Raw genomic sequence first — 21,816 nt, 5'->3', positions numbered from 1 at the left:
AAATTATACCGGTATATGTGCTTAATGTATATCTCTTTATTTCTTCATCCAATTAATTAAATTTAAAGTTGAACAATGTCAAAGTGGCCCTTTTATCCTCAGGGTCACAAAAGGTTTGGACAGCCCTGGGTTAGACAGTCATGCAATTCATCACTATCGGGGTGAGGCCCCAACAAACGTCAGCAGAGAGCAGCATCTCCTCACTCTACGGTGTCGTCTGATCAGGCTGAGGCTTCAGGTATGGCTCAGTAGTGTTACTATAAACACGTTGACAATGAAATGAATGGCTCTTCCTGACCTACAAATACTGGCGGTGATAGAGGGGCGTGGGGGCCGTGGGGGAGTGCCCCCCTCCCCTTCTGAAATATGCCTCGATTCCATATTCTGCCATTTTGTTATCAAGTCAAGTCAAGTCAAGTCAAGTTTATTTGTATAGCCCTAAATCACAAACAGTCTCAAAGGGCTTCACATAGACAAAAATTGACAATTATTCTCAAAGCATCCCCTGATCTTAAGCTCCCAAAAGGGCAAGGAAAAACTCAAAAACCCCTACCAGGGGAAAATGAGAAACCTTGAGAAGGGACCACAGATGGAAGGATCCCCCTTTCAGGATCACCAGGTTAATTGTTGTTATGTTGTTGGTTGCTTTGGTTTGGCATCACAGACTATTGACAAAAACAGACTAAGAAATGACAATGACAGAACAAAGCCAGGTCTCACGTTCAAGCAGTTTTTCTTTGGGGGGGGGGGGGGGGGGGGGTGTCCATATCTCATTCACCCTGTTCATAGAAATGATATTAAATTCACAAATGAGTATTTTGTGCGCACGTGGCCACAATAAAATATTTCCAACCTATATCACGTCTAACAAATGAGTTTTTGTCTTAATTAGAGATGTGAATGAGGAGAGAGTCATCATGATGGAGTGCAGCCAAGAGAGCAGGGGGCAGCTTATGACCGAGGATAGGAAAGAACCTTTTTTTTAATCTCCTTAGTCTCTCTCTCTCTCTCTCTCTCTCTCTCTCTCTCTCTCTCTCTCTCTCTCTCTCTCTCTCTCTCTCTCTCTCTCTCTCGCTCGCGCTCTCTCTTCATCTCTCTCACTTGCTCACTATTGACCACAGTTGTTGTTGTTGTTTTTTTTTGTTGTTTAACGTGGGTGAAGAGGAGTGGAGAATCGGCCAAATAATACGTCATTATGTTCTCGTTATATCACTATGACATCTGGCCCCGTCGTGACCTCCACCTGTACGCGGGGGGTAAAGTTGTGCCACTGGTGCAACAATGCAAGCTGTGGATGTGCTGGCTGGGTGCAGTGTGCACTCAATGTGCCTCCGGTTTGGCCCGGAGAGCCAGGAGAGCTGGACCTATGCTAGCCAGGTGGAGGAGTTTTAAAGGTCTCTGCGGAAATTAAGGTGAGTTGTTGAGTAGTGACTTTTCCATCCTGACACGCAATCGGTGTGACAAGTGCAACAAACTCTGTAAGTGAGGGGAATGTGCAATAAGATTAGCAACTTGATGAAAATGAAAACACACCAGTGGATGACACCATTATCGGATACATCATCAATTAACTCTCCACAACGTGATGCTTGACCAAAATATCTTTCAATCGCAACGAATTTGCAAAATTTTTATCTGCCTTTATTCTCATTTGTTTGTCTTGTTTTTGTGATTTATTACCAGGTTTATAATTGTGACATACAGATAATATTTGAATAATCATATAAGTACAGTAAATTACTATAATGTTGGACTGTTGTTATCTTATTATATAATTTAAGAAAAAAACAATTTCAAATGACCATTCAAGGCTAGCACAAGACTGCTGAATAAGAAAACGACATTAAGTGCCAGAGCTCATTGAATTATTTTTGTTTCCGCCAAAATACACTCAAACTGTTCCAAAGCAGCCCAAAATTATTTAGGCCTACCTACGTTCTGATTTGGGCATGAGACTAACTGTAAGTGAAACTAACACTTTTTTGCTGTCTAATGGTATAATTGTAACTTAAAACTCTTTGGCGTCATGGATTTGCATATTTTCAGATTTTTTTTTCACCCTCCACATTTCCCACATTTTTGAATGGAAAATGTATACTGAATGTTTTTCGGGAGTTTTTGCCCATTCCTCTTGTAGGCGAGTAATTATCGGAACCCAAGGTGACTGTTTACGTTTGGATCTATTTGAGTGCCAAAACAATGCAACTACAATTTACTGTTTATGAAAATAAAGATTGATGGGTATAAATAATACTTTATGATTACCAATCACACGTGTGTTGAGTTATTGTCCTTAACGTTAGATTTTCTTTTGAGTGTGCACTCCAATTGTACAGTACTTAAGAAGAAGTGACAGCGTGGGAAAAAAGTCCTTAATCTTTTAAGTAGTGTTAAACAACTTGATTTGTTGCAGGTTTGTTGAGTTAATGAATGTTTTATTCAGTCCTATAATATATTAGCATCTTTGTGTGTGTGTGCGTGTGTGCGTAGGTGCGTGCGTGCGTGTGTGCGTGTGTGTGTGTGTGTGTGTGTGTGTGTGTGTGTGTGTGTGTGTGGGTGTGAGTGCGTGTGCGCGTGCATGCGTGTGTGTGTGTGTGTGTGCGTGCGTGTGTGTGTGTGTGTGTGTGTGTGTGTGTGTGTGTGTGTGTGTGTGTGTGTGTGCGCGTGCATGTGCGTGCGTGCGTGCGTGTGTGTGCGTGTGTGCGTGTGTGTGTGTGCGTGCGTGCGTGTGTTTGTGGGTGTTTGTGTGTGCGGCTGGCTACTTTATATGATTGTGGGGCACCTGGGATTAGTGTAATAGTCAGTCCAGATGGCTAGATTTCCCTGTCTGGCATAAAAAGTAGAGTTCTGGAAAATAATGTAACATTTCTGTAAATGAGACAGACTTAATCTCCTTTGGAGGAAAGCGGGGGGTTGTTGTTGGCAGTTGGGTTGGTGTGTTTTGTAGTTAGGGAAATGCATCCAGATTAACCAATTTTGCCTTTTGTCTTTTGTGCAAATGTTTTCTTTGGGATTATAATAGATTTGTGTCGTACATTGATCACAAAAAGGAAGTGATATGGCAAAAAGATTTACGCTAAATGGGGTTACGTCATGATACACTATTATTCTAGTATTATCCTCATTTAGAAATGTAATATACCGTAATTTCCGTACTATAAACTGCACCGGACTATAAACCACACCAGCTAAAATTCGGGGGTATTTAAGTTTTTTTCTTACATAAGCCGCACCGGACTATAAGCCGCACGTGCACACGAGTTTTTTACAAAGAAAGACAGTACACAGAAAGCCTTTTTAAAGTATGAATAACATACTTTAACATGTCTTTCTAAACATTGCCTGTGACGCAGCAGTAGTACCGCAGCTACACGGAAGTGTGCACGCGAGTTATTAACAAAGAAAGACTGGACACAGAAAGCTTTTTTAAAGTTTTAATAACATACCTTAACATTTCTTTCCAAACACTGCCTGTGACGCGGCAGTAATACCGCAGCAACACGGAAGTAACACAGCACTAATAGGGTTTGATTAAATAAAACATACCGGTAAAAGTTACTGAGACGCAGCGGTAACACAGCAGCAACACGATAGCACAGCACTAACAGGGCTGATTAAAAAAAACATACTAGTAAAAGTAAAATAAAGAGCTTCATCGTCTTCATCTTCCTCCTGTGCACCGAAACCATCGAAGTCTTCCTCAGTGCCCGATTGGAATAGCGTTAGATATCCTTCGCCTCACACTTTCTCAGTCTCTCTTTCGTCGTCGCTTTTATGCATTTCTTCGAGTGTGATGAGAGTCTGTTCATGCTAATCTTATTCATGCACGAAGCGCTAAATTACATTAAACTAGCGAGCGACACGTATAGCTCCAGAGTAGACGGGACCACAAAATAAAGAAAAGGGTGCCGCAACACAATGTCATCAACATCGACTGCCTTTAGCTTAAAAGCGGCATCATGTGCATTTCTTTTGTCCCCCATAATGACGGTTTGTGTATAAAAGCTTCCTTTCAGTAATGTCCGTCTTGATTGCATTCTGCGTGATGCGCGAAATGTTCAAAACACAAACTAGCATGTCTTCTTCGGCACAATATCTCTTCTTCGTCTGTCTCGCTCTTGCTTCCTGCTAGAGCGCCCCCTGGAGGCCGTAAAAATCCATAAATACACCGCGCCGCCATTTAAGCCTCAGGGTTCAAAGTAACCTGCTGAATAAAATGCATTAAAAGTTCACATTCGTTACAACTTGTTTTTGGTGAGCAAAATGTCAGAAGAATTGAATTTAAATGCTGATTGATTGGGTTTTAATACAATGCACATGGTCCAAACAGCGCCACTGCTTTGTGTAATCTCTGAGTCACATGGCAGACTAAGAGAAAGGGTTTAGAACACAGGTGTCAAAGTCAAGGCCCGGGGGCCAGATACGGCCCGACACATCTTTCTATGTGGCCCGCAAAGACAAATTGTGCATCAAATTCGTGTGTCATTACTAGAATTGCAAATTGTCTTCACTTTTAATAATATCTTTTTTTTAAATATTTGACCAGTTTTTACTCATCTGATTTGAAAACGAGTTATTTGTCAGTTTGTTTTGTAGCTTTTACTGTATATAATATGAGGTGCTCATACATTGACAGTCATAATGGCCCTCCGAAAGAAGCTATGACTACAATGCAGCCCGCGAGAGAAAAGAGTTTGACACCCCTGGTTTAGAGCCCTTAGAGACCTGGCGTGCATGTGTGTGTGTGTGTGTGTGTGTGCGTGCGTGCGTGCGTGCGTGCGTGCGTGCGTGCGTGCGTGCGTGCGTGTGTGTGTGTGTGTGTGAAAAGGCCAAAGACGGATTTTGGAACCAGCTGCTGTGCACAGGATCTTGGCCTGGAGCCTGCTGACACACCCCTGTCAGCTGAGATCTTCTAAATGCCTCGCGGGGACTGCACATCAACAACACATGTGCACCACACATGTGGATGAGGGGGGAAGCAGTGAGGTGCAGTGTGTTATCTGTGAAAGATAGCTAAGGTCTTTTACAAATGGAAGTATGGTTCCATTCTTTTAATTGCGGTTGTGGTGGTGTTGTGAACGAGCCGCATGCAAGTTTTGGGCTGTATTGTACTTTGTTCAGATACGTATGTTGCTCATATGTCATATGTTTATGTGTTCATGTCATATGTTTACATCCATTGTCAATTTAGTATCCCCATTAAACCAGTCTGCATGTTTGCAAATCTTGCAAACAGAACTTGACTCAAGATTTTAAATCTGAAATCTCTGTGAGGCAGACGGATACTTCTCTCCTTATTTGCTCAATTTTGAAAACGATTATATTTTTTATCACCATCACAACTATTTATATCTACAGTATTGAGGTAGTGTGCATTGAACTTCAGCTCTGCCTTCAACACCATTGTGCCGCAGCGACTCATCTGCAAACTTGACGAGCTGGGCCTCAGTACCTCCCTCTGCAACTGGATACTGGACTTCCTCTGTCAGAGGCCTCAGGTGGTGCGTGTTGGCGACAAAATCTTCGCCAGCATCACGCTGAGCACGGGGGCCCCCCAGGGCTGCGTGCTCAGTCCATTACTCTTCACCCTGCTGACGCATGACTGCACTGCGACCTACAGCGACAACCGCATAGTGAAGTTTGCTGACGACACGACTCTGGTGGGTCTCATCACGAAGGGCGACGAGACTCGGTACAGGTCGGAAGTTGACCTTCTGACCACGTGGTGCAGGGACAACAACCTTCTGCTGAACGTAAATAAGACCAAGGAAATCATTGTTGACTTCCGGAAGGGTCACACAACACACCTGCCGCTGATCATCGACGGTGCTGTGGTGGAGAGGGTGAGCTGCACCAAGTTCCTGGGGGTGCACATCAGTGAGGACCTCTCCTGGTCCGCAAACACCTCGTCACTGGCAAAGAAAGCTCAGCGCCGCCTGTACTTCCTGCGGAAGCTCAGGCGTGCATGTGCTCCTCAGGCAGTCCTGTCTACATTCTACCGTGGCACCATTGAGAGCGTCATCACCAGTTGCATCGCTGTCTGGGGTGGTAACTGCACTGAACAGAACTTGAAGGCCCTGCAGCGCATAGTGAATACGGCTGGTAAGATTATTGGTGCTTCGCTCCCCTCCCTGAAGGACATTTACACCTCCCATCTCGCCCGCAAGGCAACCTCGATTGCCAGAGATGTGAGTCACCCGGCTCACTCTTTGTTTGACCTTCTGCCCTCTGGGAAGAGGTACAGGAGCCTGCGCTCCCGCACCACCAGACTTGCCAACAGCTTCTTTCCCCAGGCTGTTAGGGCCCTGAACTCGCTACCCCCTTCTGCGTAGCGTGTGGCACTGTTGCGCTATTTTCGGGAATGTCTGCTGTACGCGCACTTGCTCCTTTTTTTTTCTGCTCCTCTTATTTATTTATTTATTGTTGTGTTATTTATTCATTATTTATTCAGCACGCTTTTGTTATACTTGTTTACTTGTTTGTCTGTTGTGAACCATGTCTTGTCACCGTGGGATAGGGGGGAACGAAATTTCGGTTTCTTTGTGTGTCTTTGGCATGTGGAGAAATTGACAATAAAGCTGACTTTGACTTTGACTTTGACTTTGAAAATAAGCATTTAAACGGTCTTTATTTTGGCATATTTTAGGAGGGCCCTCCCTCTAGCTCCACCACTGCCTTCTGGTGAAAATAGAAAGTTTTTGGTTCATTTGAATAATTTCGTTCAGTGCTGTGGTGATTCGTGATACAAGTGTTTTTTAGATCCGAGCGTTGTTGTGGAATTAATTAAATTATCAAATTACCTAAATTATTATTAAATTACCTCAAGCCATTGCATTTGATTAATTTAAACATGTCTTGGTTGCTTTAAAAACTAAACAAGTGGTGTGTCTCCTGGTATAATTTTTAAGTTTTATTCATGCTTTCGTGTGTATGTGCATGTGTGTGGGAGGCTACTTTCTGTATCTATGACAGCTAGCTGGCATCTGGCACGATCTGACACAAATGATCCCTCGGCTTATGGCACTGCGCTGCCCAGCCTGCATTAATCCGAAAAATCTTGTCCAAAAATATCATCTCTACCAACGAAGCCCCTCCCACAACCAAAAACACCCCTGCCGCCAAATCATAAGAGTGGACAATGTTCAAGGTCGCGCATCTGAGTTGACATTAGCTCATTGCGCGCTAAAGATACCGTACATATAATAATGACCAATATTTAGTATGCTCATACAAGCCCGGCAAAATGCAAACCCAAAATGAGTTTCAAGAGGAATTTGCTTTCTTTGATTAAACTCAGCGGATACAACCTCGACTATACATGTTCAGCATATGTAGGTCAGGACCGCCCTTGTGCACCATCTGTTATTTGTTGTTCCAACAGTATATGAACACTCATTTATTCCTTTGCCCTAATCCACTCCACATAGCATATAAACTATAACTATGGGTAACAAGTTGACATTTTGGACATTTTATCTACCCTGTGAAGCTAAACCAGATCTAGCTGAACATCTGTTGATGTTTACACACATCTGGTGAAGTCACAGGGGTTAGCTCACGAAAAATGTGACGTTTCGCAAATCAGCTGGCCATACCGTATTTCCGTTGCTACATCCAATATTTCACTTTCTATTTTTTCCTGTATATTTGTGTCACATGTGGTCGCATGCTATGAACCTGCGTCTTTCTCCTTCAATGTTGTGTATTATTAGAATGGCAGGAATAGACAGAGTGCCAAGCGTTCACATGGGCCCCATGTGACACCTCTGTTTTAAGCTGTCAAGGTCATGTGCTTTCTTTACAATGAAATTCAACTCCATCACATTTATTGTATGGCAACAAACTTAACTATTAGTTTGTTCTTAATATTCTAGTTTTGTGATTCACAATTCTGGCAACCCTGAAATAAATTTGACCGACTTTTCATTTTTTTTCTCTGATGCACGTTTTAACCTGGGGAGGGGAACGATTATAAACTCAGAGTGACAAAAAGACACAGCAATTAAAAGCTTGCAGAGGTTGTTCAGGCATGCGCTTATAACAACCTTCTTCACATGCCAAAGTGTTTTACAGTGTGTGGACAAAATGGTATGCCAATGTGATTTGTGCATTCCGGAACGTGACATTTGATCATTCATAAGCTCTGCCGTTGCATTGTAATGAGGGAAGATTGTTTGGACAGGACAGCTAAGAGCGATGAAGGGTCAATCTCATTTCTCATAAGACTGCATGGAGATGACTATAAAATATGGGGATGTAATGAATGGATCATGAAAAATGTATGGCAAGTTGAAAATAGAGGATAGGAAACATGAGGTGAAAAAGTGTACATACGTTCATCTCCCTTTGTCATAATGTGTGTATAAATAGGCTCAGTCTTACTTAACAAAACGCAAATCAAATTTGCATAAAAAAAATGACATTTGATCAAAATGAGTGTCGATTCAATCTTGTTTCCCTTGATCTCGTCCTTGTCGGTAATTGAGCTTGTCATAACAATTAGGACCAAGCCTTTGCGCTATTATTAGTGTTCACATGTTACATTATGTGAGTGTGTACTGTTGTTTTCTGCACAAGGTCGCTGTAGGCGCAAAAGAACAGAAAGTAAAAATGAATTGATATTTCACAACCATTTCATGAGGTTCGATGCACACAGTTGATGGTTTAAATCAGTAGATTTGTGAAAATCAACATTAATGTCCGCTCCAAAATAGTCACAATTACCTCGATCAAAAGAGATAAAAATTGCCGTAAGCACTATTCTATGATAATAATAACAGTGTGAAGAAAGAAACATAAGTGGGGAGTCTTTTTTGGTCTTTCAATCTCTCTTTTGGGTCTAACATATCACTTTATGCCTTGCTCAGGATTTTTAAATAATTTTTATCATTTGTTTGTCAACATGACTAACTTCTTGTGTCTCTCATTTCGCAGGTGTAGAAGAAAAAAAGAAAAAAGAGTCTGTCGCCTCCAGCTCTGCATGGTGATTTTTATCCTGGGTCCTGTTGATCTGCTTTGGCTGAACTGGAGCCATGGACATGGCCCTGGTAGACTTTGGGAGCCTAGATGAGTTGGGCCTTGAGGATGAGGACAGTTCTGCGGATGAGACCACGGCTCTTAGCGTGGACATACCCGCAATAGCAGACATGCCTGTTGGCAACCGTCAATTTCAAGCCCCACCATACCACAACAGCCCTGTTCCGTCGTGCATGTGGGAATCCACATCGTCAACACCCCTCCGACTTCTACAGACACTGGATGTACCTCATTCCCCAATGATAACTCAAAGCGTTGAGCACACAGGTAGTCACTCGAGTATGATCTCCAACTGGAAGCTGCTCCTAAGCAGCGAAGGCACAAAGGAAAGCGAGACAATCTTCAGCCAACTTGCTAAGGAGTGTTGCGAGGACCTTTTTGTCGATAAAAGAGGACTGGACGACGGGGATCAAAAAGTTATTATAAACATCGCCGGTCTTCACTTTGAGACTCAGCTCAAAACCTTAGACCAGTTTCCCGATACACTGCTAGGAGACCCTCAGAAAAGGATGAACTATTTCGATCCCATGAGGAACGAATATTTCTTCGATCGGAACCGACCCAGCTTTGATGGGATTTTGTATTACTACCAGTCGGGGGGCAAGGTCAGACGTCCAGCAAATGTTCCTCTGGATGTGTTTGCCGATGAAATAATATTCTACCAGCTTGGGAATGAAGCTATGGAGCAGTTTCGGGATGAAGAAGGATTCCTTAGAGATGTCGACATACCGCTACCAAATAACGACATCTCCAGACAATTCTGGCTGCTGATGGAGTACCCAGAGAGCTCCAACGCGGCTCGATGTGTTGCGCTAGTGTCTGTGCTTGTTATCGTTATATCCATTATTATTTTCTGCATGGAGACGTTGCCGGAATTTAGAGATGACACCGATATTGTCTTGCCTTCGACCCTAAAGCCCGTCAACCTATCTGACGTTCACAGTTCTGCGGCTCCTCCTGATGTCACACTATTTTCCGATCCCTTCTTCGTGATTGAGACCGCCTGTATCGGCTGGTTCTTCTTCGAGCTATGTACAAGATTCCTAGTCTGCCCGAGCAAAAGAGAATTTTTCCACAATCTTATGAATATTATTGATATTATATCCATCATCCCCTATTTTGTCACCGTGGTGACAGAACTGGTCACGAAACCCGAAGAGAGCTCCGGACAAAACATGTCTTTGGCTATCCTTCGCATTATACGTCTGGTCAGAGTGTTTCGTATCTTTAAATTGTCACGCCACTCCAAGGGACTGCAGATCCTGGGGCAGACCCTCAAGGCCAGCATGAGAGAGCTTGGCCTGCTCATCTTCTTCCTGTTTATTGGAGTTATCCTTTTCTCCAGCGCTATCTACTTTGCGGAGGTCGACGAGCCCAACACGCAGTTTGTCAGCATTCCTGATGGCTTCTGGTGGGCGGTGGTAACCATGACGACCGTGGGTTACGGGGACATGTGTCCCATTACCTTGGCGGGCAAAATGGTTGGGACCTTATGCGCCATTGCAGGCGTATTGACCATTGCTCTACCTGTTCCTGTCATAGTCTCCAATTTCAACTACTTCTATCACAGAGAAACGGAAGCGGAGGACAAGCTGACCTTGTCAGATGCTGTCGAGCAAGCCATCATGGCGGACATGGGTGTGAAACAAAAGAGCAGCTCCTCACTCAATAAGGTCAATGGCATTTGACTTATTTTCACATATAAATGGTAAAAAGCAATTGGACGAAATGCCTTGCTACGCGCACATGTTCAGAATGAGCTGAAGTGTCTTGTGTATTCTTTCAAATTACATTGCAGTTTTTCCAAAGCTGACTCAATTCCTGTTTGGAAAATATATTTGATTTCATTTATTCAGTTCTGATATTTAATTCTCTATCGGCCTAGTACCGCATGATAAAGATTGTTCATGTTGTTCTTATTCTGGATCTTCTCAGGTGTTGCAAACGTGGCTCATATGGGCTAACTTCTGTAACGTTTGGCCAAAAGTGATACACCGAGGTTTCAGATTGAATGTGAACCCATGCTAATGCTATAATCATCCCCCCCCCCGACACCCTAAAATAACAACCTACGAGAACTAGCAGTAGAGAGTTCAGACTAGTTTTAATACCATGTACACAAACAAAAAGCATTCAAACAAAACAATAAACTGATGGAAATAATTTGTAAGTGGAGCATTCCTTGAATTCTCCATCCATCCATCCATCCATCCATCCATCCATCCATCCATCCATCCATCCATCCATCCATCCATCCATCCATCCATCCATCCATCCATCCATCCATCCATCCATCCATCCATCCACTGCTTACCACTAAACCTAAACCTTTAAAACTTTGACCCCCCCCCCAAAAAAAAATGTACGCAACTTTTTTTTTTTTAAATGTTAAATAAATTACCTTTCAACCCTGGATTCTAATGTATTTATCAAATGGAAAACTGTAACAAGAAAGCCATTGATAATGCCAATCAAAGAATACCAACGATTTGTTCCAGATTAAAAAAGAAAAAAAAAATTCTCTGAAAGCAAAGTCATGTTTCTGCGAGAACAGGAACAAAAAAAAAATATGATTACCCTTTTCCGTTACCACTGTGGAAATGTCTTGAAGCACCGGATCCATCTGTGGGTACACAGTATGAATCTGTACTACTTTCAGAATATTGGCTATTAATTGAAGGAGTCAAAAAATTGTTACCAAACATGTCTGAGCAGTAAAAAAAAAAACCACTCAACTCAATTGTGCATTGGGACTTTTATTATAAATATACTGAATATATAACTTCCCAACATGAAGAGAACTTTTACACAGAAGTAGCAGTTACAATGACTCCTTGTGAGACCAATTCGTAGCAAAACTGCAATTCATTTCATGAAGTCATCGGAAATACTACACATAGAAAGTGACTGAAGACCCCAAATACAACCCAATATTAGAAAAATACAGTATGTGAAAAACATCTATTTGAAAATGGATGATAGTCCGGATCAGCTCATCAAAGCTGAAACATATCATCATTGAGCAAGAAGAGGAGAATATTCCTTAAAAAACGTATAAGGTCAAATGAGGTATTTTTTTTTGTACTATTCAGATTGTTGCCATGTTTGATAGTGTCTTTGCTCCCGGTAGGCTGGGTAAATTGGTTTAGCCTCTATTCCAAACCCTGAAGCAAATTTTTAGAATGCTGAGAATGTGAAGCATCAATGACACAAAAACTCATAATCTTGCCAAAGAAGCCACAAACTGATTTATTCTTTAAAAGAAATGGGTTCATCTTTATTATGTAAATTGAGTAATTAGCATGGCCTTGGCTCTGAGAAATACTGGACAAACTGAGAATTACTGTTTTGAATGAGTCCACACGCACACACACGGTGTATTCTTCAAGGACTTAATTGACCTTCTCCAAAGTGAATGGCTCATCTGTTTGATAACTGCGTGACTCTTGAGGCAGGTTGGTTTCCGAATTGTGTGACCTTTGGAGTTCCAAGGATGCAGTGGCGGGCTGTGCATTTCACACGTAGGTGTGTAGGGGTAGTGTGTTTCAGTTCCATCAAGAAGTCCTTTTCTATCGCCATCGAAGTTAATGCTGAAAGTCGGGCCTGCCCTGTCGTATTTTTGGCATAAGTTTTAATTCGCTTTAGGGCTGAGAATGTCCTTTCAACAGAAGCATGCTTTTCTTGAAAAGTCCATCTTGAAAATGGCTATGACAGTAAATCTGCAACCAAATCCATTTCTTCTCCTCCTTCAGCCATTGTGGGTTGACAAAACAGCTATTAAATCAACACAACAATATCTTTGCTTGTGGAGATGCAGTTTGGTAGCTCTGGCTAGTACACTCTCTGACTATCCAACCAATCAGAATCAGCTTTATTGGCCAAAGTTGTGCATGCCAAACAAGGAATTTGACTCCGGTTGAGCTCAGCCTCTGTAGAACATTTAATTGACTAACAACATTCAGGTGACTAACAACAAAGCGTGTGAATACGCTGAAACAACAGTTTGATCAACATTTATTTTATGCTACAGGGCCTGCAGAACTGATTGTGAAGGCCTCCAGTCAGATTTCTTTGACCCTGGCAACAAATAGTGGCTGAAATGTGATTGGTTAAATGCTTAAATATGAAAATACACATCTGGAAGCAGTCCAACCGGGGGGCTCGCAATGAAAGGAAGCGGACAGATCATTTGGTATATTTAATTCGTATTCATGGACAAAATATAATGCGGCCATAAGGGGGTACAAGCCAGTGTCTTTCCTGTGCCGGTCCCAAGCCTGGGTAAATGCAGAGGGTTGCGTCAGGAGGGGCATCCGGCGTATAAATCTGCCAAAATTACACATGACGCGAACTCAGTCTGTTAATTCCATACCGGATCGGTCGAGGCCCGGGTTAACAACGGCCGCCATCAGTGCTGTTAACCTACAGGGCATTGGTGGAAATTTGACTACTGTAGGTCGAAAAAGGAGGAGGAAGGCGTGCCAGTAGGCAGGTAGAAAACAGGAAAGGCACGAGTCTACGACTGAGAGTTGGGACTTTGAATGTTGGGACTGTCACAGGAAAAGCTAGCGAGTTAATGGACATGATGCAAAGGAGGAAGGTGGACATACTGTGTGTTCAGGAGACCAGGTGGGAAGGTAGCAAGGCCAGAAGCATAGGAGCAGGATTCACGCTGTTCTACCATGGTGTGGATGGAAAGAGAAATGGAGTAGGAGTTATCCTGAAAGAGAAGTTTGTGAGGAATGTTCTGGAGGTGAAAAGAATGTCAGACAGAGTAATGAGTTTGAAGCTGGAAATCCAAGGTGTGATGCTCAATGTTGTCAGTGGTTATGCCCCACATGAAGGATGTGAATTAGAAGAAAAGGAGAAATTCTGGAGTGAGCTGAATGAAGTGATGCAGAGTATCCCCAGAGATGAGAGGGCAGTGATTGGTGCAGACTTGAACGGACATGTTGGTGCAGGCAACAGAGGTGATGAGGAAGTGGTATCCAGTATAGGAACGCAGAAGGACAGATGATGGTTGAATTTGCAAAAAGAATGAATATGGCTGTAGTGAATACTTTCTTTCAGAACAGGCAGGAACATTTGGGGACATACAAGAGCGGAGGTAGGAGCACACAGGTGGATTACATGTTGTGTAGACGATACAATCTGAAGGATATCAGAGACTGCAAAGTGGTGGCAGGTGAAAGTGTAGCTAGACAGCATAGATTGGTGGTGTGTAGCATGACCCTGGTGGTGAGGAAGAGGAAGATGAAGACAACAAAGGCGCAACAGAGGACGAAGTGGCGGAAACTAAAAAAGGAAGCGTGTTGTGTAACTTTCAGGGAGGGGTTGAGACAGGCTCTGGGTGGGCAGGAGTCACTTCCAAATGACTGGAGGACGACAGCTAAGGTGATCAGGGAGGCAGGAGAGTACTTGGCGTGTCTTCTGGACGGAAAGTTGATAAGGAGACTTGGTGGTGGAACGAGGAAGTGCAGGAGTGCATACGTGGCAAGAAGTTAGCTAAGAGGAAGTGGGACAGACTGAAGAGCGTAAACAGGGATACACGGAAATACAGCTTGAGGCGAAAGCAGAAGTGGCAAAGGCCAAACAAAGAGCATACGACGACCTGTATGCCAGGTTGGACGGTGAAGAGCGAGAGAAGGATTTATACAGGATGGCGAGACAGAGAGACAGAGATGGGAAGGATGTGCAGCAGGTTAGGATGATTAAAGATAGAGATGGAAATGTTTTTACAGATAATGGAAGTGTGATAGGAAGATGGAAGGAGTACTTTGAAGAGTTGATGAATGAGGAAAACGAGACTGAGCGAAGCGTGGAAGAGGTGGCCACTGTGAACCAGGATGTTGTGATGATCAGTAGGGGTGAAGTAAGGAGGGTACCGACGAGGATGAAGAGTGGAAAGGCAGTTGGGCCGGATGGTATACCTGTGGAGGTATGGAAGTGTCTTGGAGATGTGTCTGTAAAGTTTTTGACCAGACAGTTCAATGACATCATAGAGAATGAGAGGATGCCGGAGGAATGGAGGAGAAGTGTGTTGATACCAATCTATAAGAACAAGGGGGATGCAGAGAGTTGCGGCAATTACAGAGGAATAAAGTTAATGAGCCACACAATGAAGTTATGGGAAAGAGTGGTGGAAGCTCGACTAAGACCAGAAGTATCTGCGAGCAGCAGTATGGTTTCATATCCAGAAAGAGTACTACAGATGCAGTTTGCTTTGATGATTCTGATGGAGAAGTACAGAGAGGGTCAGAAGGTGCTGCATTGTGTCTTTGTAGATCTGCAGAAAGCATATGACAGGGTGCCCAGACAGAAACTGTGATATTGTATGAAGAAATCTGGAGTGGCAGAGAAGTATGTGAGAGTGGTACAGGATATGTATGAAAGTTGCAGGACAGGAGTGAGATGTGCTGTAGGAATGACAGAGGAGTTCAAGGTGGAGGTCGGCCTGCATCAAGGATCAGCTCTGAGCCCCTTTTTATTTGCTATGGTGATGGACAGACTGACAGATGAGGTCAGACAGGAATCTCCATGGACCACGATGCTCGTGGATGACATTGTGATCTGTAGCGAGAGCAGGGAGCAGGTGGAAGGAAATCTAGAGAGGTGGAGGTATGCCCTGGAAAGGAAGGGAATGAGGATTAACCGAAAGAAGCCAATACATGTGTGTAAATGAGAGGGATCCAAGTGGAATAGTGAGGCTACAGGAAGTAGAGCTCCAGAAGGTAGAGGATTTTAAGTTCTTAGGGTTAACAGTCCAGAGCAACGGAGAGTGCGGAAAAGAGGTGAAGAGGCAAATCCAAGCAGGGTGGAACGGGTGGAGAAAAGTATCTGGGGTGATGTGTGATAAAAAAGTATCAGCAAAAATGAAGGGAAAGATGTACGTACAAGACAGTGGTGAGACCAGCAATGCTGTATGGTTTAGAAACAGTGGCACTGGGGAAAAGACAGAAGGCAGAGCTGAAGGTGGCAGAGATGAAGATGCTGAGGTTCTCTTTGGAAGTGATGCGCTTAGATAAGATCAGGAACGAGTGCGTCAAAGGAACAGCGCATGTTAGGTGTTTCGGATATAAAGCCAGAAAGGCCAGACTGGGATGATTCGGACATGTTCAGAGGAGGGATACTGAATATGTTGGAAGAAGGATGCTCGGGATGGAACCACCAGGCAGGAGGTCAAGAGGAAGACCAAAGAGGAGATTTATGGATGGAGTGAAAGAGGACATGAAGTTAGTTGGGGTGAGAGAAGAGGGTTCACAAGATAGGGTGAGATGGAAACATATGGTTCGCTGTGGTTCGGAAAACCCGAAAGGAAAAGAAGATTCATGGACAAAATATATTTTTAGGGCAGCTGAGAAGGCCTTGCAGGCCCTGACGACCCACCACTGAAGGAATGATATGCTACTAATGAGAAAACAACAAAAGAACGTGGACTCATAACTGGAAAGAGTTGCCACGTGAGGAGGACATCTGCCATGATGATTTACTATTGGTATCACCTAATTATTTATTTTTTTATTACGATTTTGGATTGATGATGATGAAGATGATGATGTCGAGGGGGACCAGAAGGGGGAATGTCAACTACTTTTATTTTTCAGCCTCACAGCATCCTGAATCAAATCTAAAAGATCCATACACATCCCCCCCCCAAAAAAAAACAAAAAAAACAACAACACTTAATCGTGAAAATGTTAATGGTGCCCCCCCCCCCACCCCCCAGTAAAATCTGACATCTGTTTCACTCTGGTGATTGCGTGAACAGGATTAATGAGAATTATCCCCATCGGACCTCACAGATTACCCAACTTCAAGATAGATAAACAGTCAGGGTAGGTCACATACATTCTGAGACTCCTAAAGCGGCACAGTTTTGACCACATATCCCTTTTTTTTTATATTAATTCACTTTCTGCAGTCCAAGGTCACTTACTTCATAAATGAAACCAAAATCAAACGTAAACTTTGAATTGATCAAACAATTCAGCCAAACGAGAAACTGTTGCCAAATTTTCCATCAGGTTAAAACTTGTTGATGCTCACCAAGCTCGCCACTCAAATCCTGACATGCAAAGAAGCACTTGTATGTATAATGTTGCACATCTCCTGCCATACATGAAGTGAGCTAATGGTATAAGTAAGGCTTTGCACAACATCAGGCACACAACATGGCGTTAATGCCTCTCAAGTGGAATCAGAGGATAAAGTTTACACAAACACAAGCTTGCATGTATGAGAACAGAAATATACTAGCTTTGGGTGAAGAGCAAGAAAAACCTCCATCTGATTTTAAGGTGTCTTTTGGGCCCACAAAGTAGCATAGTACATTTATCTTAATTCAGTATTATCACAATATTGATTGATTAATTCAATATACAGAGGCCGAGATCTACCGGAGTCAAATTCCTTGTTTGGCATGCTCAAACTTGGCAAATAAAAGATTGATTGATTGATTGATTGATTGATTGATTGATTGATTGATTGATTGATTGATTGATATTATTTATAAACATGTTTCTGCTCCAGCATGAATGGTGTGTGTTGCTGTACTGAGGTGGCCATATTGTAAAATCACACAATCCATCCATTATCATGGGTTTATCTAGCTTCAGGTCACAAGGGCAGCAGCTTGAGCAAGGAAGCCCAGACTTCCTTATATTTATGTGTTTTTTTTTTTTTTTAAAATAGCATACTCTAGTGGCTGTGTCCCTGAAGGATGATTATGAATGAATTTAGTGCCACGTTATATATTTTTTCTCTCTCTCTCTCTCCTCTGTTTTTCCAAAAGCAGCTGCTTTCCGGCTGAATAGCTGGATCAATGGCTTGCATAGAAGAGCAGCAGATGTGTGTGTTATCCGTATGATCCACCCACACATTATATAAAAGGATACAGCAGCAGGTAATAGACCATCTGTGTGACATGAGACCAGATCTCAAACAGTTGGTTGCCAACCAATGCCAACAGTCATTCAGACAGGGCTTAAAAGGTAACTAGTGGGACAGGAAATCCTTGCAGAAAATCCGCAGGTCAACGACCACACAGTCGGGTTATGATGTTTGCAAAAAACAATGGGGTATAAAAACAAATCATTTTCATTTTTATATTGTATGCTTTAAGTCCACCCCTGTCAAGGTTTTGAAAGAAATATATAAATTATAATCAAATGTATATTTTTTTTAATACACATTTACTGCATATGTATTTCATAGACATGTATTTCATAGGCTTTGAAGTGGGTGCTTCCTTTGTGCTCAATACTCCACTCAGTGGTTATCTCATGAAACTACATCAAAAATAATTTTATACAGGAAGTCATTCTAAAAAAACATGCAAGAAAACAAGCAACGAGGAGATGGATGCATTTGAGCGTGGGGCTACTAGCCATTGCTTTATTGGTGACTAATAAGTGTAAGAAGCTAAAAGAAACAACAGCTCATGGGATGACAAGATGCACAAACAGTCCATTTTCTAGACACAGTTCTCCTAATTGTAAAACCAGGAAGCAAATGTTTTTTGTGCCAAATAAGCCATAACATACTCAAGTTCAATATAATGACAAGAATCTCAAGACATTTCTGAAAGGAATTTTCCGTCTCTGATGCTTTAACTTGTGAGGTCAGCACTGATTTATTTTAATTTTGTGGCAGCACGTTTGTTGTGCAAATTTTCCAAATTTAATGCATTCAGTCTTACATCTCCACATGGCTTGGCAAAACTACGAGAGACACACACACACACGCAGGCATGAGGAGCATTTACGAGGTTGGAAAGCTGGTGGTGAGCAGAAAAGAGACGTCTTACTACAGAGACTACAGTGACAAAGATTTTATGCATAATTTGCTTAAATAAGGCCTGCCTTCCTTCACTGAACTGTAAACTCAAACACTAGGCTGCTGGTTGAGAATACGCACACAACGGCCTGTGTCATTACTCTTTCCATGTCAAGCACAGATTTTCAAACATGCTAGGCTTTGTTTAAAAAAAAAAAAAATCTCCATTTTACAAGCCTCGTAATGGAGGTATGGGCCGTGAACTCGCAAACGTGATATTTTCAGAGAGAGCAGGACGAGATGACTCTTTGTGACTTGGAGGGATGGTGTGCTTCAGCGGAACCTCATTTTGAGCTTCTTCCAACAACTGCAACTTCAGCATGATGGGCAACAGCCTAGATGTTAAAAAAAAGCAGAAGGAAGGAAGGAAGGAAGGAAGGAAGGAAGGAAGGAAGGAAGGATAAGTCCTCACTCAATTGAAAAGCAAAAATCTTAAATGTCATTTGTAAAAATTCAAAAAAAGATGTCAAACCTGTTCTTTACGTTCTTCATGAAGGTACAGAGCAGTATACCAAAAAAGAAAACTGCCAACTGTCTCAGGCTACACCAAGTCCAAAACATCAACCCTGGAGACCCTCGGGACACTGACTCGATTCTGTGTGGGACAGCATGGGCGGGTCGGATAATTTAAGTGTATCAGGTGGCGTCAAAGCACAAAGCTCTTAGATACATTTTGCAGTTAAAATATCACATGATGCGAGAGCCATTTTAAAATAGCATTCACATGTCAGCCCTCAGGCATTACACTCAAGTTCACAAAATTGCAGTACCACAAGATTCTTACATTTCTTTGGTCTCAAGCAGAGTCTGGAACAACAGCATCATAGGTAGCACCAAGTAGGTCAAGAATCCAGAAGGTCCCATCATGCTCCCATACATCGTCACATTGCCGGTCAGAACTGGAACGCAAACGCTCACATTTGACTGAAGAGCTCTTAAATGGAAGTGCTAAGTAAGGAAGAGAAATGCACACTGTTTTTTGCTGTTTCAAAAGTGAAAGGAAGATCCGCAACTGTCAGCTTTAAGGACTGAAGTTCAGTCGAAGTGTTTGTCTGCGTGTTTTGGTTGCCTCGAAGAAAACACAATATTGTTGTTTCCATTTCATCATCATCCTCTTCTTCCTCTGGAGTGGTCTCTTGGAATGTCAGCATTTTAGTGCGACAGTTGAGCGTGCTCTCGAGTTTTTGAATTGTCATCATTTTCATGTTTGGCACAAGCTCTGCATACAAGGGGACAAAAAAAGGATCAAATTTACATTAAATAAAAGCTCCGTTTGGTGTGTGCTTTCCTTCAAGGTGTAGTTGACCAACCGTTGTTGAGAAGAAAATAAAAGGCGTCTTTGTAGCCATTGTGGTAAGATTGCTCCACAATCTGAATAAAAAACACATGATTATAAAATGAATTGCCAGTTAACTGAGCTACTGGCTGAGTTTAAATATAAAGTCCAAAGTAAAAGAAATTGTCATACACAGGCAGCAAGGAATCTGCTCGGAGCATTGAAATGGATAACTTGTTGATTCAGCAAAAAATACGAATAATAATTTTTAAAAAATAAAAAATATTTTTTTTAAAAACTCACCTCTGGCTTTATTGGGTAGAGCGCATTCCAGAACCTGAGCCCATTGGCCAAATTGCCCTTCAAGGTCACCCCAGTCACCACCATGTCCAGCATGCTGGGTTGGTCTCGTGGACATATGTCCATCTCCCCGGAGAAAGGAGACACTGTTAAAGTGCGACTGGGTAGCTCCAGAACTGGCTGCATCTGACTGAAACCGCCATCCATGTAGTGCTACAAGATGGGACGACAGATATCAGAGAGGGAGACGCCACATGTGTTTCCTCAATGCTGAAAAATACTCACCACGCCGTTGAGGGATGGCGGAAGCATACCACAATATCCTGGAACAAAGCAGCTACAAAGGAGAGCCTGAGAATTTGAATTAAAAATGCTTAGATAAAAAATTCTCTAATTGCTAAGAATCAACTCATCTGCCTCACCTGCACCACATCATCTTTGGACCGGTATTTTGTTATAATTGTGGGTTCACCATCATCCAGACGGGTTGCGGCCACGGCGAGACGTCCGTTTGCAAGGAGATGTGCATCAGAAGGAAGATATTTGTTCAAAACAAACTTTAACCAGTTGAGAATTTCAACAGAGGGGTTGAATGGTCCAAATGTAAAGGCCTTCATCGCTTTGGAGAAGTTTACCATCTCATTTTGCATGGTAACTGAGCATGAGGTTAAGGAGGGAGGGATGGGGGGGGGGGGGGGGGGGGGGGGAGAAATAATCGGAAATTACTTCCAAACACAAAAACAGCAGATTGCTAAAAAGTGAGAAAGATACTTACTCAGGTTTACTTCACAAGCAACAGCGGCAGCTACCAAAGACCCCGCAGACGCACCGAGAATAAATGGTGCCTTGCGAAGAAGCCATGGTGCGTTATGTACAAAACATTGGGCAACCCCTAACTGGTAGGTAGCCAGAAAGCCTGATCCAGAGAAGGAAATAGATGAAGGAGCTTCACGAAAATGAACGCAGGACTCCTCGAGAACCATGGTAAGACTGTCAGGACAAGAACTCAATTTCAGTGGCGCCTCACACAAAAAACATGAGTTTGCTCAGAGGTGTTATCCAGTGACAAGTAAGAGAAGGTTTTATAATGAAACCTTTTAAAAAGATCTCAATTAGCCACAGCATGTTAGTTAAGCACATGTGATGAGAGCATACAACACTCTTACTGTCCGTCTGCTCCAGTTTGATGGATTTTTTTGAAACCACATTTCCATGTGATAATGTGAGAGGAAATGCTTGCATTTGAGTCAAAGGAAGGTGTACAAATATACCAAAACATGTTCTTTGCCAGAGCAAAAGACACCTTGGCAATGTGGCTTGTTGCTCTAGTTGCACTGGGCGATACACAAATGAAAAAAAATAAAATAATA

At 42.6% G+C, this 21,816-nt stretch overlaps 2 protein-coding genes across 2 annotated transcripts in view; one reads left to right on the top strand and one right to left on the bottom strand.

The window, feature by feature from the left end:
* Positions 1–1,123: 1,123 nt before the first annotated feature.
* Positions 1,124–18,314, top strand: kcna10a (potassium voltage-gated channel, shaker-related subfamily, member 10a). Its single transcript, XM_049754691.2, has 2 exons — positions 1,124–1,412; positions 8,935–18,314. Exon 2 carries the CDS (start codon positions 9,033–9,035, stop codon positions 10,722–10,724), a length of 1,692 nt encoding a protein of 563 aa, XP_049610648.1. The 5' UTR covers positions 1,124–1,412; positions 8,935–9,032; the 3' UTR covers positions 10,725–18,314.
* An 83-nt stretch (positions 18,315–18,397) lies between these two features.
* LOC125988917 (patatin-like phospholipase domain-containing protein 4) overlaps positions 18,398–21,816 on the bottom strand; it is a 4,105-nt gene continuing 686 nt past the window's right edge. The window contains exons 2-10 of the mRNA XM_049754712.2: positions 21,222–21,436; positions 20,869–21,101; positions 20,732–20,797; positions 20,450–20,659; positions 20,181–20,241; positions 19,844–20,089; positions 19,655–19,769; positions 19,343–19,465; positions 18,398–19,205 (exon numbers count right to left, since the gene is read on the bottom strand). Coding sequence (XP_049610669.1) covers positions 19,040–19,205; positions 19,343–19,465; positions 19,655–19,769; positions 19,844–20,089; positions 20,181–20,241; positions 20,450–20,659; positions 20,732–20,797; positions 20,869–21,101; positions 21,222–21,429 — 1,428 coding nt within the window. The 5' untranslated portion in view covers positions 21,430–21,436 and the 3' untranslated portion in view covers positions 18,398–19,039. The remainder of the gene's footprint in view (positions 19,206–19,342; positions 19,466–19,654; positions 19,770–19,843; positions 20,090–20,180; positions 20,242–20,449; positions 20,660–20,731; positions 20,798–20,868; positions 21,102–21,221; positions 21,437–21,816) is intronic.

Source organism: Syngnathus scovelli, chromosome 2 (genome assembly GCF_024217435.2).
Source record: "Syngnathus scovelli strain Florida chromosome 2, RoL_Ssco_1.2, whole genome shotgun sequence".
Classification (NCBI taxonomy): domain Eukaryota; kingdom Metazoa; phylum Chordata; class Actinopteri; order Syngnathiformes; family Syngnathidae; genus Syngnathus; species Syngnathus scovelli.
This window is presented reverse-complemented; position numbering and strand designations above follow the sequence as displayed.